A 17,661-nucleotide genomic window follows, 5' to 3' on the forward strand; every position below is an offset into this window, starting at 1 on the left:
CAGTGCTGACTGCGCAACTCTTGTGTTTCAAGTGCTATGGCTTGTGCTGTAGCTATAAAGCCTATGAGTCCCGCACAGATCATTTTTCCAACGGAGTCCATCTTCCTCCTCGCCCTCAAAGCTGTCTCGCGCCCACCATGGCCCGTGACATTCGCCATCCATACGCAGAGTACCGGCTCTTTTCTTCTTGTTTTGTTCAGTTCGCCTCAAAAGCGCAGTTTTCGCCCATAATCCGTTCCTTGATTCGAACTAAGCGGGATCGAACTATCGACCGTTAATCCGACGTAAAGCCGGTTTCGCCCATGTAAACGCCCCTCGCCGAGAGGGTTAACGTCGCATGATCCGTTCCGATCTTAATTCGAATTATCCTCGGCTGCCCATGTAAACCGGGTATATATCTCCATTCCCCTGTTTTTTTCCGGGGATAAGGCTATCACTACTTTTTTAACACCCGCTCGGGTAGGGGTCAAATTGACTCCCCGAAGGTTTTTCCGGAATTATTTCCAAACAGCGTAGCAAAGCCACACCAAATTTTGCATAGCTGTAGAAAATTGAATAGCAAATTGCCTGACATTAAAGATATTGATGTACCTTGTAAGGTCACTGATCTATGGCAGGTCAAAGTCAGGCCATGATTTCGGCGAAGGTAATTTCTAGGGAATCCTTTAATCTGATCAAACAACGGAGTGTTAAACGAAACCATACGTCTGTGAAATACTTTCGTAGGCAACATAACAATTGAATGAGCAAAGCACATTAAGCTAGGGACCAGTATGAAGGTCAGACCAAAGTCAAAACCAACCTGCTCTTTTACTCTAGGACTTGGTATTTGGGGTATTTTTGACGTCCATTTCGAATTTACTGATAGCAGGAACCGTATGAACACGCCTTCCATAGACTTTTTAAAGGTCCGAATAGGTCACTAACCTAAAATGACCCAGGGCAACATTTTGTTTTTACGAACATACCGCCTAGCGTAATCTTAGCCGCTTGTTCAAATGCAAAACTCATTGCAGTGGTGTATGATTTTGGTCACCATGACCTTCAAAAGGTCAAAGAAGATCACTGATTTCAAATGAATATGTGACTTTTTGCTTAGGACAGTTATCTAGGTTGTAAGGACCCTTTGGAGACCAATCTCAGCTTTGCCGTTTTTTTAATTGATTTAACCCGAGGATCATTACCTAGGAACTCCAAACTTTGGCCTAAGTAAATTTACGTACATGCCAATTCACTCTGTAAATTCGGCTGTCTAGCTCTCTTAGTTCTTGAGATCTCAGGAGGGTCAAATTGACCCCCATCCGAGCACAGGGTATCCAGCCGGCCATCCGGTCGCGTGTTAAAAACAAACTGCTTTAACTTGATGTCCGAAAACAGGGCTGCCTGCGCTAGAAAAGGGCTTCCTGGTGCAAAGGGTGGCTCCTGATCCAGAGGGGAGTGTTTTCAATTAGAAAAGAGGCCTCTAAGCCTAACAAAGGGTCCCATCGCCGAAAACCAGGACATTCTAATCCGGCATTGCACTTATTTGATACACAGGCACATAGCCAGGCAGGCGCACTGCTGCGTGCAACGCACTGCAGCACGTACAAGTGTTATATTCTGCACTTGGCTCATGCCAAGTGTGTTTATTTCTAACCTCAAACTCTGTCATTTGTCGGAGTTGTCTTTTGAGGGCTCTTCCCCTTTCCCTCGAGAAGGAGTCACCTCTTCCTGAATGCGACATTCCGTTGGGTTTTGTTCCACAAGCCCCTCCTCACAAGTTCCGTCCATGGGCTTCTTTCGATCCCATTCTTGATCACTTTCAGTTCCGTCTTCCACGCACTATTTCTTGGTCTGGTATAGGCACAGGGCCTAGGACGTAAATTTTCAATGAAACAATTTCAGAAACCTGACAATCGACACTCACGGACCAAACCGATAGCGGCAGTGGTCTGACTATGACCACCATAGAAACACAGGCCGTTTCTTACATACTTGTCTCAAGTGCTACTTTCCAGTCTGTGGTCCGCCCCGCGGTCGTGGTGTTTCAGCGACAGCCTCGAACAGTGGTGTACATCGGCTAGTCCTGTATCTCGAAGCTGTGCACGTGAAACAACATCTAAAGTCACATGGCAACGACCTCATCTGCTACATCGGCCCCATGTCGATAACTGAAGGCTGGCTGACCGTCATCGCCAAATAAAGTCGTCATGCTGCTCAACGACATCATCTTCCTCTGAGTCTGAGCGTTAAAACGAGGCGAAGCAGGTATGCAGTCGCCTATACAGTTGCTTCGTTTTCAGTTGTCTCCTACTCAGTGGTTTCCTACTCACTTGCTTCGTATTCAGGTCGGGCCCCCTTCCCCTTCGCCAGCTTTGAGAGGGGAGTAAGGCAACTCCAGGGAGAAGCTCGTTTTTAGTGAAATTTCTAGTAAAAGCTTAGCCGGTTTTCCCAGCTCATCGCCCAGACCCATTTTGCAAGACTAGGACCCTGTGGTAGACACTTAATGATCGCGACACGCAGCGGATTCACCGTTGCATACCCCAGCATGCAGCCCGCAACAAAGCTCCAAAGCGGAAAACCTTTGGATCACGATACCGCTGGATCAAAATTGCTGCAAAGCTGTTGCTGAAATAACCTACTAAAACTCTCCTACTTACTTACTGTGACTAAAATTGGTGTCCATTGCACACAAATAAGATTTCCAATGAAAGACACTGGAATCTACAGAACCGCACCGCTGGATTAAAACTTTGTTTTGTTTTTAGCGCAGATATGAGAAAACTTAATTTTTGGCAACACAACTCCATAGCATACATACACATACCACGATCAAAATTAAGAACAACCAGAACAAATATCATAGCGACAAAAGCCACGCCAAGCAACCGTGAGGTTGAAGTGGGTATCTTCATTTGATCCAACCCCTGACCAACGTTTACAATCTTGGTGAGAGATCCTTGGTTGAAGCCTAACAACGACAGGCCTTTCTTTGACTTGCTCCCTGGCAGGCGATAGCAGCAAGTTAGGAGCATTCGCTCTGTCTCGGGGGTGAAGCTGTATCTGTTGCCGCAGTGACGCTGGCCGGCTGGCGCCCGCAGCGCTGGAGAAGCGGGCGTGGGCTTCTTTTAAATAGATCCTACGGTCTATTTGCCCATACCGGGGACACACGGTCTCGTTCTGAGGCGTCGGGGCAGTTGTATGATCTATAGGCCGGAGAAATCGGCACAGGCCTCGGTATACCTGCGTGGTACTGCGGGCATCCCGTCCGCAAGCGTTGGACAAGACTGTTCCGCAAGGGTGCCGTAAATTGAGCCTCCGCCATGTATCGTGTACAGTGCATGCAGTCGGCGCTGATCATGGTTGACTTCACCCGTAAATCAGTGTCCTAGAATTGCCGACTTTAGGTGTAAAGCAACACCACATGAGGAGGAATTTTTCACTCCTTTTCCCCATATTTTATGTGAATTTTTCACTCCTACCTGACATTGTCTAATCGCACATGCTAAACCCCCATTTCCCTTCCTGAGGTTTTCAGATGTCATCCAAAGCCGAGCTCACTTGAAACCATCGAGCATAAACGGGGTTCCACAGAACCTGGACACCTATGGCTATGTGCCATAGGTGTCCAGCCTCACCTACATCTGAATACACCATACACCTATGTGCCATAGGTGTATGGCCTGCCTCACCTACATCTGAATCATGTCTATGTATGCACAGAGCAAGGACGTCAGGTACCTCCAAGCCCAAGAACCCCAGAGACTCCAGCCGCTTGCGCGCATTGAGTTTGATTTGTTTACAAAATGCATCACAATCGGCAACTATGTACCAAGTGCCAGGTTTTCACGCATCCCCTATGTATTTTTGGTCTCACCACCACACCACGAAGGCAGAGCCTGGAGCAAACACCAGCAAGACCTGGTAGAGAATTTTACTCCACGCATTTCTTTTTTCACGAGGACATTTGACCACTAAGTTGCATCACTCCCGGAATGCAGGAGCAGAAAATTCAAGAAATGTCTTCTAAATCAAATTTACAAGATGAATATCACCATTTAAACACTTATTTCAACAGATTTTGAGTTAAATCAGCTGATTACAAAATTTTGCCACAAAAGTATCAGTCTTTATATTTATTTAGATACTTTTGCTTTTCTGCAAGATTCTCCAACTATAAACTTGTGCGTATTTCATATATAAATTGGATTAATTCGCCAGCCGCCCAAACATGTTTGATATGCACCCAAGAGTGAACAATTCGCGGGGAATGAAGGAGACAATTTCAAGCAGGGAACTTATTTTTACCGCCATTTTTGCCCTATTAAACCCTCGGTTAACTGTTTTCTAGGTTCATGGCGGTGCTCAATAATCTAAGACTTTCGAGTGTCTAACTCACCAGGCTACCTGACAAGGCTATCCAAATTCTGTTATACAGAGCTTTGGGACAGACCTGACGCAGCTAATACAGAAGTGTTTGATGGCGAAATTCTGTCCTCTGGAGATACTTGTCATGGACACCTCTTACTTGTTTCGCATTTTAATCTCGTAGGTTGATGGGCATGATTGATATTTATATTTGGGGGGTGAGTGGGATGACTCTGTCTGCCAGCAGACCACGCAAAAAGTACTGACTTTTTGTTGTGGGGGAGCAGGAAGAAGCCAGTAAGTCCCCTGTGGACCAAGTAATTGCTTACCTTACTTGCTTTCAACACACGATTGGTAACCAAAATTAGCCGTTTTCTATTTTAATCAATCGAGTTTTGTCATAAGGCAAAATATGATGCCACAAGGCATGCAACGGGCTTACCTTGTTCCATATTCCTGATTATTTGCCCCAAATTTCTTGAAGTGGTCCCTCATGGCTGCTTTAACCAGATGTTTTCTATAGTTGTCATGGTTTGCTGACTGGCAAATAACTGTACTGTATACATGCACTATATTATTAACACAGGGCTACTCTAAGCTGCATAGCAATTATAATATGAGTTGGATATTAGTATGTAACAAATAGTCATACCATCCCATTTAAAATGTCAAGCCAACATCTCAAACTTTATCATTAAATATCAATAAACAAGCCTAAACAGGTGCCTTTGCTGCAGCTGAAAAGGCAAGCAGCAATACTGGCATGGTCATCTAAAAGTTATGTTACTTTTGGAGAAAAGAGATTGTTTTGTTGAGCATACTCATTATTGCCCTTGACATAGGTTAACCATGGCCATCAAAATAAGTTGTTCAAAGTAATTTCAAGTGTTTTGTTTTGTGTGCTGCCAACTTTGTCTGATGTCAACAAGCATACACAAATGAGCTGAATAAAAATGTAAGTTGAAACCAGCCAAAAAATCAGCTTTATCATGTTTTCATTACAAGTGCTGCTGTCAACAGATAGGTGAGTTAAGATGATGTTCAACATATGGGCTACTCTAAGTTAGGTTAAGTTGGTTAAGTGCATGGCAAGTGGCAAAGGGAATTGTGCAAGAATCAGTAACTCACAACTGCTACTGTGATACAAACAGGTTAGGCAGGATGACATGAAATAAGGCCTCTTTAGGTTAGGCATAGTTAGGCTACTTTCATGGAAATAAGCGTTGGTGTTTTGTAAGAAAGGTGACAAAATGTTAGTTTTTCCCTGAACTCATCTTAACAGAAGCCAGAGGTATGTCTATTGTGTATGACTTGGTGATGGGCTGATGTGTAGGAATCCAAGGTTTTGTTTTTGTTTGAGTGCTTCATGTTTGTTGAATTTTATGTTGTTATTTTGTTATTGAATTCCTTTGCTTCGTTTTGTGTGAAAAGTGCTGTGGAAGGGAAGTGAAAAGTGCAGCATCAAATTATTGATGTTAATGATTTTTTCATGTTCATTACATTGTCATGAGATCACTATGCTTTAATGTATTCTGTTTCACTGCAATAGCCTGTTAAAAAACAAAACGGTTTTGTCAGGTTTCTGGTATCACGTCTATGCCAACTTCAAATAGATGTCTTTGCTTGCTGAAGCATCAGTCGCGAGCTCATAAGTTCCCTCTTTTGTGAATGGATTTTTTTTCGCTCCCGCACGGTCTTTTTGCGACGGAATTGTTCTCTCCCACCCTAGTTCAAAAGCGGTTCTAGCTCCCTGCTGTAAATTGCTGCCCGAGGACATACCAGGTACGATATGCGCCGACTTCGTCAGGTGTTAAGCCAAGTTTTGCTCACCTAAACCGTGTCCACACCCACGTTTAGGTGAGCACTAGCATATCGCGATAACTCATACACTCAGCGTATATGAGTTATCGCGCTATCGTGGACATGGACGCATACTCATGGGCATGGTTAATACTAACTCTCCGAACCAGATCCAACATCAGGGCTGGTAGGCCAGGCCAACGATATTTTCATTGACATCGAAAGCAAGACCGCTGCAATATACTAGCAGCGAATTCGTTGCGTACGCAAGACTGCTGTTACACGAGTGTGCGTGAGCTGCTTTGCCAGCGACCTGCGCAGAACGTGAATTAAAATCCGCTACGGTGTCGATGAGCACCCGCAGGCCCTTGTGCTCGCGATGTCATGACGCTGAGGTCTGCTTACCACATCTAGTAGCAGCGTAACTGCACATTATCAACTGCAGTTTTGCCTCTGGAATGCTGCCATGAAGGTGGGATATATCACTTGTGGGGCAGAATTAACGTAATATGGACACATTACGAAACTTCGAACCAACTCACCCATTCCCGTAGTGTCTAAGCTAGAAGAGAAGCTGCTGTGTGGGCAGCTTATGGCCCGTTTTACATCGCATGCCCTGATATCTAAGGTCGTCACTACTTGCTGAGATTTGAAAAGCTGAGATTTCATGGTGCGTTACACCCGTGAATAAACGATTACTCTTAGCGGCATTCCAGCCAGTAAAATGCTCAACATCGGTTAGTGGCCCTCGTCCTAATACCTTCTGCGAGCATCACACTTTTGTCCATGGATCCCATTTCTAGGGCCTTAAAAAACGAGCGTAATCGTCATTATGGTGCAGCACAGCTTGTATGGTACGCGTGTAACTGCTAGGTATATGCCAGAGGAGACCCTCGAAACCTGAACGAACTTGGAGAGCCATGGGAAAGCACTCGAATTACTGCGCAACTGGCCGGCACCAAAGGGATGAATGGGGATCTATCAAAGACGCAGGTAATAGCTTTTTATTTGGAGCAGATCAGCGCACCAGAAGCCTTCTCCCGCGCAGATCCACTTTGATCGACTCATCACCGCAGTGAGTGAGGTGCAAAAACCTGAGTGTTATTTTCATGAAACCCTGTTTTGAACACCACACTGTCATACGGTTGTGTAGAAATACCCCGGGATTCAAGTTGCGCCATTAAATAATCACCATCTGACGCTACCGGAGATCACGTACCAAACATTGCAATCGCTACTGCTGCCGAATGTGTTCTACTGCATCGCTGCTGTAGGCGCCACAGACGCTGCATATATGCTGCTGCTTTTTGCACACTGATAGCGAACCTTCCAAACGTATCATCATTGTCCGCGATGCCAAGAGTTAGTTGGGCAAGCTGAACAGCTGAACATGGGTGTGCCCGCTGAGCACGGACTGGGCGCACATAAGCATATATATATATATATATATATATATATATATATATATATATATACATGTCAACTGAAGAGCCAAGCTGTAACATGAGTTGAGTTGTAACAGATGAGTTGCAAACTAAGAGTTGTAACATGCTGCGAATCCAAAAAACGTCTTTCCTGCTATCACAGGAATTTTTTCCTGCTTTCTTGCAAGTAGCTCTCCTAAATAGCCTAAACCAAGCCAAATATAAGTTGAAATGACCAGAGTAGTTTACCTTTTCGAATGTACTGTCGGGGCCCGTTAAAACCGCACAGTAAACTAAACTGACCTGACTTGAAGTCCCACCTGGCCTTAAATTATGCACTTACGAGAAGGAGGACGGAGAACACATGCGCGTACACACTACACCAACACACTCACCAGAAACGCGTCAGTCATGCACACGAACATGATAACGCATACCTCAGATCGTGAAATCCTCACCACACTTGAAACAATGTACATCGGAGACATGACACCCATCATAAACGTAAAACACAGCTTGCTCCGCAGCTGCCACTGTGCGACATGCGACTAATATGAAAGACCCTATCCACTGGCACCAGTCCAGCACCCCATCCCCACCCTCATCCCCACCGACCCGCTACACTTGATATGGCTACCTTTTAAATTGATATGACGAAAATGAGTGCACTTTCATCATACTGAATGATGTAATTAATTAGATCTTGCAGCATGCAGATGTTATTCTTTTTAAATCACCTCAAATGTGTGGTCTGTAGGAAACCAAAGAAAGCGAACTTTTTGATGCAGCTACTTTGCGTTTAACTGATTGAAACATCGGAAAGCGGTAAACTCGGCAATACTCCGAATCGACACCCTGAAAATGACAAACGCACCATCGCACCATACGAAGCCTCAAACAAACAGCATTTGTGACCAGAAAGGTCACACACGCTGCCCTTGCCGCTTTGTGCAAGCAACAGTTGGTCGAACGCAGCTGACCGAGCGTTCGCCCGCGGCCGTTCACGGCCGCCGGCTCTGTCGCCTCTTGTGACAGAGAGCATGAGATGGGCGTGCGGTGATGAACACCAGCATATGTGCCATAAGTTAGATGTTTTTGGTGGTTGAAGATAGGCTGAAAATAAAAAGCCGAAGTCCGCGAAATATTTGGTACCTGCCGTTTTTGGTGACGTCCACGACTCTGGCCCCGCAACCACTCAGAAAAATTCACACCGATGATCACACATGACATCGAAATTTGCATCTTGCTCGTCTACCTGTAAACAAATAAAAACTTTCGTTACAATTACTTGTGTTACTCTTCCATTTCTAACGCCCTGCTTGTGTTCTGGCGCCATAATGTTGGGGTGAAAATTCACCGCGGGGGGACGAAGTAGGCATTAAGGGGGTGGGGGGGGGGGGGGGGGTGGGGGCAGAAGCCCAGTCCAAAATATTGGCAAATCACCACCCGTGGATACTAATGAAAGTATATTCACCTACGCGATAATAGTCAAAATGTAAGCCCCGCCTGACACTAGTGTGCTCTATCCATCAGTGGTACAGGAAGAAGTCTGCCATAAGTTTACGGTCATGCGCATCTGCCGACAGTCGGGTCTCCCGGTCATGCGCATCGACCGACAATCGGGCCTCCCGGTCACTCATTTGTCTTGCTTAAAAAAGGACAGCAAAAGTAGAGCTAACGCAAACGAATAGCAAGAAGCTGGTAACTTCTGAGAGAAGATTTTTCGAATGCCAAACTCGTATATATGTGAAACACAGTTGTGTTTCTTTTATTTTACTTTCATGAAAGTCGTTGTCGTCTGATTCCCTCGGAGTCATTTCGTTGCAGGTATATTTTTGCGTAATACTTGTGCTGGTCTGCCGCCATTACAGTTAATTTTGAACATAAACTTTTCCTTATTATAAAAGTCTTGGAATGCAGTCAGTTAGGTTACTATAGGTAATGAGTGTTGGAACACGAATTCCTGCCATCGCTGTTATTGTTTATCAATTTACTTTTTGCCTCAGTTTTATCTTTGTGTTTAGCTTTAGCCCTAAGCTGCGAGGGAGGGAGAGCCTAGACCCAGCCCTGGTGTCAGGCGGTCGCCATACGAGATCCTGTGAAGCACAGCGCGCGTCACTCGGCCCCATCCACACATGCGTGAGGAATTTTGTGCGACGTTGTATTGCAGCATTTGCCAGGATAACGCTGCCAGGGGCACGTTCGTCAGGGTAATTGACCGCTCAGTTTCAGAATCAGTCACTAGACGGATTCGCGCGTGAACGAAAGGTGTCATCAGCACACAATTTATTGATAGCAATGCAGTCAAATGGTGCAAGGGCAACCCGTGACACTTGTTACGCGCAATAAAAGGTCGATGGTCCGCAGCAGTTACTACGAGCCCAAGAAATCGGTAGTCGGATGGTGGTGAAGCGGTTCAGAACGACGAGTGATAGAGAAATACAAACCGCGTGATTGGAACAGGTCAAAAAATATTCACCGCTTCCAGTGACTCCGAGTCAGGCTGAATCACCAGACGAAATCCTAACATGAATTGGTGAATACTGTGGCTGATTCTAAGTACCATGACCTAATCGCCTCCTCGGCTAAACGTAATCGCCACGAGGTGCGCTAGCTTACAAGTAACACATACAAGCCGAGTGAAACAAGATTGACACATGTCTGAATCTATCCATCCGGGCTGGTGTAACGTTAATAGTACCCACACTGCTTCCATATTTCACACTAAACAAACGAATGAGTTCCAGTCAATGCTGCTGTAATTTAAATTACTGTAGTATTACTTGTTGGGGGCTGGCTGGCAAGGTGTGCGTTTGGGGGGAAGGAGGGGGGGGGGGGGGAGCAGCATGTTGAGGACGTATACGGTCCTACGCCCATAGCCATGTCAGGGCAGTGCCCCGGCCGATTCCGCTGCCTTGGCATCGGATTATCCTAGCCGGTTTTCCGCTGACGCTATAACCGGTCTTCCCACCACACCGGCACGAGTTGGCTGATGAATTCCTGTCGCGTCTTAAGAATCCGGTCACCGAACACTGAGCAGGACTGCCTGTTGCTCTGGCGTCTTCACCCTGGAGAAAGACGATAGAGCTGCCGCTGAGCACCGCACAACGCACGTCCATAGTCATTGCCGTGAGTGAACCGACAATGCTGTCGTGCACTGTTTTACCTGTCATGACTGTTGCACAATCGAGTGCCAGGTGCATAGGATTCAGTTACAAGTTTGACGCCAGGGCGTGGGCTTGGCATGACTCCCCCAAATCCATGCTCTTTTAGCATGACATAAGTTTGACGCCCAGGGGTGTCAATCTTTGTGAATTATTGGGGGGCCGAACCGCAGGCCCGACAACCTACCCCCCTCCCTACCCATCTTTTCTGACCGGGTTTAGCTCCCTTTACTTTGATTAAAGCAACATGTGTTTGTAATCTTTGTATGATTTACAAGTATTTGATTTCAGCAGCATGGAGGTCATTCAGGGTGGGATGCAGGCAGCAGGCAATGAACGCACGCGTCGCTTCTGATCGGCACGTGGAGGCGCCTCTTTAGAGGCCACCTTAGGGCGCCGATGGCGCTCTTCTACGACGGTCATGAGAGGCGGCACGCATCTTGGTTGTGGGGTACGGGGACGGGGTTAGCCATGAATGACTTGGATCATCCCCATATTCCAGAGCTTTTCACTTTAACCTCACAAGCCATTGCGCATCTTATGGCGCTAGGTATGTGCACTTGCCTACATCGTTATCCAGCGAAACAGAAAAGGTCGAAGAAAATAGTCTTTGTATTATGATCATCATTTACCCGCATTTTTGTAATATTCCGGCCAAAAACATTGTAGGGGGCAAGCCAACATTGGGGGGGGGGGCAACTCATTTGGAGGGGGGGGGGGCAGTGCCCTCACAAAAGAATACAATTCGAACCCGTGTTGATGCCAGGGTTGGGCATGAAACGCAGCTAGCATATAAAACCGACTCCGGAATATCTAGGCTGGTTCCGGAGTGATAAATTGGTGAAAGAACGAGAGGGACGTAATGCAATTATTCAGACTCGTAAGATGCAGGGAATCGCCCCGGCTGTCCAATGTCTTAAACTTTAGAGCAGTTTCCCTGTTTCACTAACGGAGACGCGCTCCTCCATGGCAATGCCGCTCTCCCCGCTCAGATGCCGACTGAAAGCCACCAAGTGAGCCGTTCCTTATCGTGCCGCGGCGAGTTGTCACCGCTTGCCCCTGACCATCGCTATGTCCTCATCTGCTGACTGCTGAGCAGGCGTGCAGACAGAGCCTTGGCGAGGGGGCACAAGGTTAACAAAAGGCCCCTGACAGTAAAGGGCTTCCCAAAATCGCCGGGTATAGCCCATTTGTTCCTGACGGCATGTTTGTCGTTGATAATAGGCATTTATGTACATAAATTCATAATTAGTATACATATATATATATATATATATATATATACACATATATATGCCTCTCTCTCCCTCTCTCTCTTTCTTTCTTTCTTTCTTTCTTTCTTTCTTTCTTTCTTTCTCTCTCTCTCTCTCTCTCTCTCTCTCTCTCTCTCTCTCTCTCTCTCTCTCTCTCTCTCTCTCTCTCTCTCTCTCTCTCTCTCTCTCTCTCTCTTTCTCTACCTGTTTTTTCTATGGAAAAGACGCCAGACGCTAACAGTGAGATAAATTCGGCACAACGTTTTTAATCAATAAAGTGAAAAGGTCATACGTGAAGCGAACGCATGAAATCAATCGCTGGCACTCTTCATTTTACAATGGCCCATTGGACTCCTCTTAAACCAACAGAACCCGAAAACCTTGTCAGAATTGTTATACCGGTTATTCAGAAATATTAATGGCTCGCGAATATTCATTGAACATCAAAATGGGTCAACAATCTATACCGACATAGCCAAGCCATGTTTGTCTGAAATTGTTCAACATTCAGTCAAAATCGATGAGCATACAAACTATATAGTATGAACATACAAACTATATAGTATGAGCATACAAACTATATACATATAGCTATATAGTTTTGAGCATGCACGTCCGCATATATTAGCAACAAAAACCTTGACGCCAGACGTTGCAACCTCCGCAGCAGGCCTATTGCTAACCGCGCAGCGTCGGCCCCGCGGCTAACACCAGGCCGTGGCCAACAGGCAGACGAAAATGATGACCTTTTAGAAAGAAGTACCTTTGAACGCTTTAGGCCATGAAATCGTCCATTTAGAGATCTTCCGGGCGTATATTTCACCTGTCCGATTCTTGGATTGATGATAATATCGGATTGGTCTTCACAGCACCGCTAAGTAGTGCTGGAACCAGGTGGTCAAACTGGAACAATTAAGATAGCATCTCTATTTTTCGCGTGCCGGAACTGATTGTCGCGCGCTGTAACTGACCTGTCCAGAAGGCAACATCGAAGTTGTAGAATTTCTCACCGGACGTCAAGTGGTGGTGGAGTCAAATGGAGGACGCGAATTACAAAATTGAGCCACAGTACTGAAATGGTCTGAGCTTCGAGTTAGATTGGCGTTTTCGTGCTGTCAAGTGTTAGCGGTCCAGATCCAGCTTTGCAGGCCCAGTAATGTGATACACACTCAAATTTGTTCAATAAGAGCTTTTCAATGTACTTCTTTTAACAGATTAAACAAATATTCAACTGGCCTGTCAGTCTTGCGCCTGAAACAGCTCTTACGCATGTTTGTTGGCGTTGCCATGTAGGCCTACATAGTCCTGGGCAGTGATATACGCAGTCCGAGACGGTACATACAAACGAGGTCGTTTGAAAGCTACAGCAATCAAAATACTCAGGAAGGACAGCGACGCTGCTAGATTCATATATATTCGCAATGGGATGTTTCTCCGTCATTTTAACGTAGGGGCGCGGGGAACTTTCAGAAGCAAATGCAGTAAACATGTATTTTTTTATTTTAGAAATGCGAAAAGAAACTAACTGCGATTTTTTTTTGCAAAATTACACTTCCGTATCATTTCAAAGAACAGGTATCTCATTTTGGCCAAATTTCACCTGGCGGGCCAACTGAACATTAAACGGAGAGCACCTCGACATTGGGTTGCCGTGGCCCCGAGCAGACGCACAATGTTTCACCTCGCGCTGCGAGAAGTGTGGCAATGGCACTGAGCTGCCGAAGTGACCAGGGCTGGCTCTGGCGTGCACAGTGCAAAAAGCTTCCTATCGAGCGGATGTACGCGTAGTGTGGTCGCTTCGCTTTTTATATCCCGTTGTAATAAGTGTGTCAAATACGTTAACCGTTACGTGGACTTGCGCTTTGAATCGCTTAGTTTTCATTTCTCATTCTGGGTCTCTTTGAAGCAGCAGGAGACGAACCCCTCGTACTGAAAATTGTGGGCCACACATCTCGCATGTCCCCACGGCGTCATCACCCCTGGTGGCGGCGCTTCTCAAAGGTGCGCTCGGCACGGGGCGGAACGAGGCGGGATGTTTAGTGGCCGACAAGACCCAAGGGTGTCCACACCGTGGCGGGAGGGGAGGAGGTTCCCTCAACAACTGCAAAGGTGCATGTGGGCTGTGAATTTATGGCGAAGTCTGAGACTGCATGAAAACTGAAAGGACGTTCCAAACTGCTGGGGCAGAATGTCCCTCCCCCGAATACTCATTGAACGGAGATCTGAACCCCATTCTTCATAAGTCAGTTGAAGCGCAATCCTTACTTCTTGGAAGCCCCTTCCTTTGTTACCTATGACGTCACGACCCAAGTTTATTCCTTTCTCGACCGAGCGGCGGAGTAAGTGTGTTTGTTTGCTAGTAGATTGTGGGTGCTGACATAGCGACGCACAACAACAGTCGATGCGTTGTTGACGGTCTGTTAAGTCCGACAAACAGGCAGCTCTTAATGTCGTGTTGAAAGTGCAATCGATAATGATGTATTTAGCTACAGACCGCTTACCAATTACTGTTATTCGAATAAGATTTAAGGGTGCCATTCCTGTGCGCTTTATGCATCCATGAGTCGGATCAGCTGATCATAATTGTGCCCATATTCGGAATTAAAGGCATTCCCCACTGGCGTGTATCTATGGCACCAACTGAGTTGGTGGAACTCGGGCTACAAGTCAGTAAGGAGCTGGGTCCAGATGTGTAATGCAGCGGGAGCAGCAGGCTCGCACGTAGTCTGGTGTGTGACCTTGACCCGAACGGTCGTGAGCGCGCGGGCTCAGGACCCTGAACCGGGCCCCATGCTACATGCCCCATCAGGGTCAGAGTGCGGGCACGAGTCAGAGTGTAGTCTTCTGCTGAACAGCGAAGGACAGGAATCGTCGTTCTGGTGTTGCGTGGTGAGTTGGACCGTGAAGCGGATGTCATTTACCTTTTTGTAGAAGTCCAGGCCGAGGGAAAGGATGTAAGACGCTCTCCCGCGGTCGGGTGAGCGATCGTGTGTGCCCGCTGCCCGCCTTCATGTGCCTATTCGAACCGGGTCAGACGGGGTCTGGACAAATCATAGAACGGATCTGAGATTATTGGATGTGGACTGTGCCTCACAAAATACCTACTGCACTCCAGAACTAAGACTCAATCGAATACAAAATCAATGATGGCTTAGTGATAAATGATTTTTTTGTTAGCCTTGCTAGACTGGAAAGCAAGTCCAGGTCCATCGCTGGTATAAATGCTTCTTGATTTCGTTTTTAAAACTTGGTTTTATGTACATTCTATGCGTCCTAAATGTTACAAGAAGGTCCAGGTCGTCATCACGGCCATTTTCCATAGCGTCTGTCTGGACCAGTTTACAAGATGTGGAACACTCCGACGATTAGAGACATACATGGATAACTCATCTTGTGGTTGCGAAAGAGATGAGCCAAGACATGCCAGAAAAATTCGATTTGTATTAAGCCGTGTTTTGTCTTGTCCAACGGCTAAGTTTACAACAACGATGTCAGCTCGTAACCTATGACATTCATATATTATAAGCGAGTCACTACATGATTCGCAAAAACGGATAAAATCAGTCAACATGCGGTCAATATGCATGACGAAACGACCTTGCCTCTAGGAACGGATGTCGAACAACTTTAACAAGAACTTGGATAGGCAGTAGCATTAGTTTTATTCCTCGGAGAAAAACCAGGAAAATGGAAATATAGTTGGGTTGATATTTCGGCAAGATGCCTTTATGAAAACAATAGCAGAAGTATCGTCTTCTGCTGTTGTTTTCATATATACTTTATACTTATACTTAATATACATATATTTTCATTTGCTTATACTTTCATATACTTCATACTTTCATACTTACATACTTTTCATACTTCATGACGTAGGCTATGGACGGCCCATCATGTCAGGGAGGATCGACCACTGTTTCATCTCAGCGGGTCTATTGTCGTGGGTACGCAACATTTTCAAGCACTACTTACGACTATCTCAATCCCTACTGATTTTGACCGGATGCTTCTTGACCCATCCATAGATCACAGTATTGGACGCATGATGTAACACTGATCAGTCGACTACGGGAAAGCTGGCTTTTCTCCTGACACCACCACTGGTTCCCTGCAGGACAGCGGCCGCCATGGCGCTGGGCCCGACCGAGGTGCAGGTGCTGGTGACGCTGGCCCAGCTGCTGCAGACAGCGGTGTTGCCGCCCGGCCAACTCAGCTGCGGGGTGCGGCACGAGCGCGGCCTGTCCGGCATCTGCGACCCGACCGACGGACAGCTGCGGGAGACTTTCTTGAACCAAACGACGGTGGGTTGGTTCGGCGAGTTCCCGTGGCTGGCGTCGGTGCGCGGCACGCCGGCGACGCGCACCGACTCGCCGCTGCCCCTCTGCGGCGGTGCACTCGTGCACCCGATCGCTGTGCTCACCTCGGCCGCCTGCTACCAGCTGGCGGCGCAGCGCAGCTACAGGGTGACAGTGCGACTGGCGGAGTTTCGCGTCACCACGGACGTGGACTTCGGACGGCCGGCGTCCGAGCACCGGATTGCTCGCGCCGTCTACCACCCAGACTTTCAGCTCACTGGCGGGAACGAGGTCGTGAACGACGTGGTTCTGTTGCTGCTGGAGCGGCCGGCGGCGCTGGACGGCGCCGTGGGGCTGATCTGCCTGCCGGACGGCTCGCTGTCGGCTGACCAGGAGGCGGCCAGCTGGAAGCGCGGCGACTGCGTGCTGCACGGCTGGTCCAACCCGCGCAAGGACGCACTGGACGCCGTGCTGCACGAGCCCGTCCACTTCCTGTCCACTTCGACGTGCCAGGCCGCTCTGCGTCGGACGCGGTCGCTACACCCCAGCTTCGCGTGCGGCCAAAGCGTGGCCGCAGAGTGCTGGGCGGACGTCGGCTCTGTGATGGCGTGTCGCGATCCGCGCGACAGGTCCCGCTGGGCTCTGGCCGGCATGGTGCCGTGGTCTCACCAGCACAGCCCGTGTGGACAGGTCTCCCGCTACACCAACATCGGCAGGTACTCCGGCTGGATCAAGGACACCATAGCTGCACACCTCAGCGCGCAGACCTGACGGCCCGCTGAAGTCGGAAGGCTCTGTTCGAGATGTGGAAGTCGTCGGACCGTGTCCTGACGGTTGCCTCGCCCCGACGACCTATGGCGGCTCAGTTCGTCAGCACCGGTTTGCTCTCCCTCTCTCTCTCTCTCTCTCTCTCGCTCTCTCTTTCTCTCTCTCACTCTCACATAACAGGACAACACGCACTGGTTCTCTGTGGTGCTCGCTGTTGCGGAGGTTTTCAAGGCTAAATATTTTCTAAGCTTCCACACAACGTCTTTTATTATACAGCTAAAGATTTAACGCATTGGCAACTAGATAAGTGAATACCATACAAACATAATCGTTTTTCCATGCCTTCATCTTACATACCATTTCTTTACAAACATTTTCTTTGATCCAAGTTCATTGCAACATGCAGAATGCATGCATCCTCATTGCAACATGCGCAGTTAATCAAAAGGGAAATTGTCACTCGCTACAATGCTGAATGTACAATTGGTGATGCTTGATGTAAGCCATATGCACTGTAATGTGATAATTTGTCATGGAGACTTTTCATTGCGCGGCTGGTATTGCGTCATATTAAAGAATCCTGAAGTGGAAACGATACAATTTTCAAGTA

The 17,661-nt window shown here is 47.2% G+C and overlaps 1 protein-coding gene across 1 annotated transcript; it reads left to right on the forward strand.

Moving 5' to 3' along the window:
* Positions 1 to 14,618: 14,618 nt before the first annotated feature.
* LOC119103142 (phenoloxidase-activating factor 2-like) lies at positions 14,619 to 17,054 on the forward strand. The gene is made up of 2 exons (XM_037226593.1): positions 14,619 to 14,654; positions 16,173 to 17,054. Exons 1-2 carry the CDS (start codon positions 14,619 to 14,621, stop codon positions 17,052 to 17,054), a joined length of 918 nt encoding a protein of 305 aa, XP_037082488.1.
* Positions 17,055 to 17,661: the final 607 nt, after the last annotated feature.

This window comes from Pollicipes pollicipes, unplaced genomic scaffold (assembly GCF_011947565.3).
Source record: "Pollicipes pollicipes isolate AB1234 unplaced genomic scaffold, Ppol_2.1 Scaffold_5724;HRSCAF=6776_pilon_pilon_pilon, whole genome shotgun sequence".
Classification (NCBI taxonomy): Eukaryota; Metazoa; Arthropoda; class Thecostraca; order Pollicipedomorpha; family Pollicipedidae; genus Pollicipes; species Pollicipes pollicipes.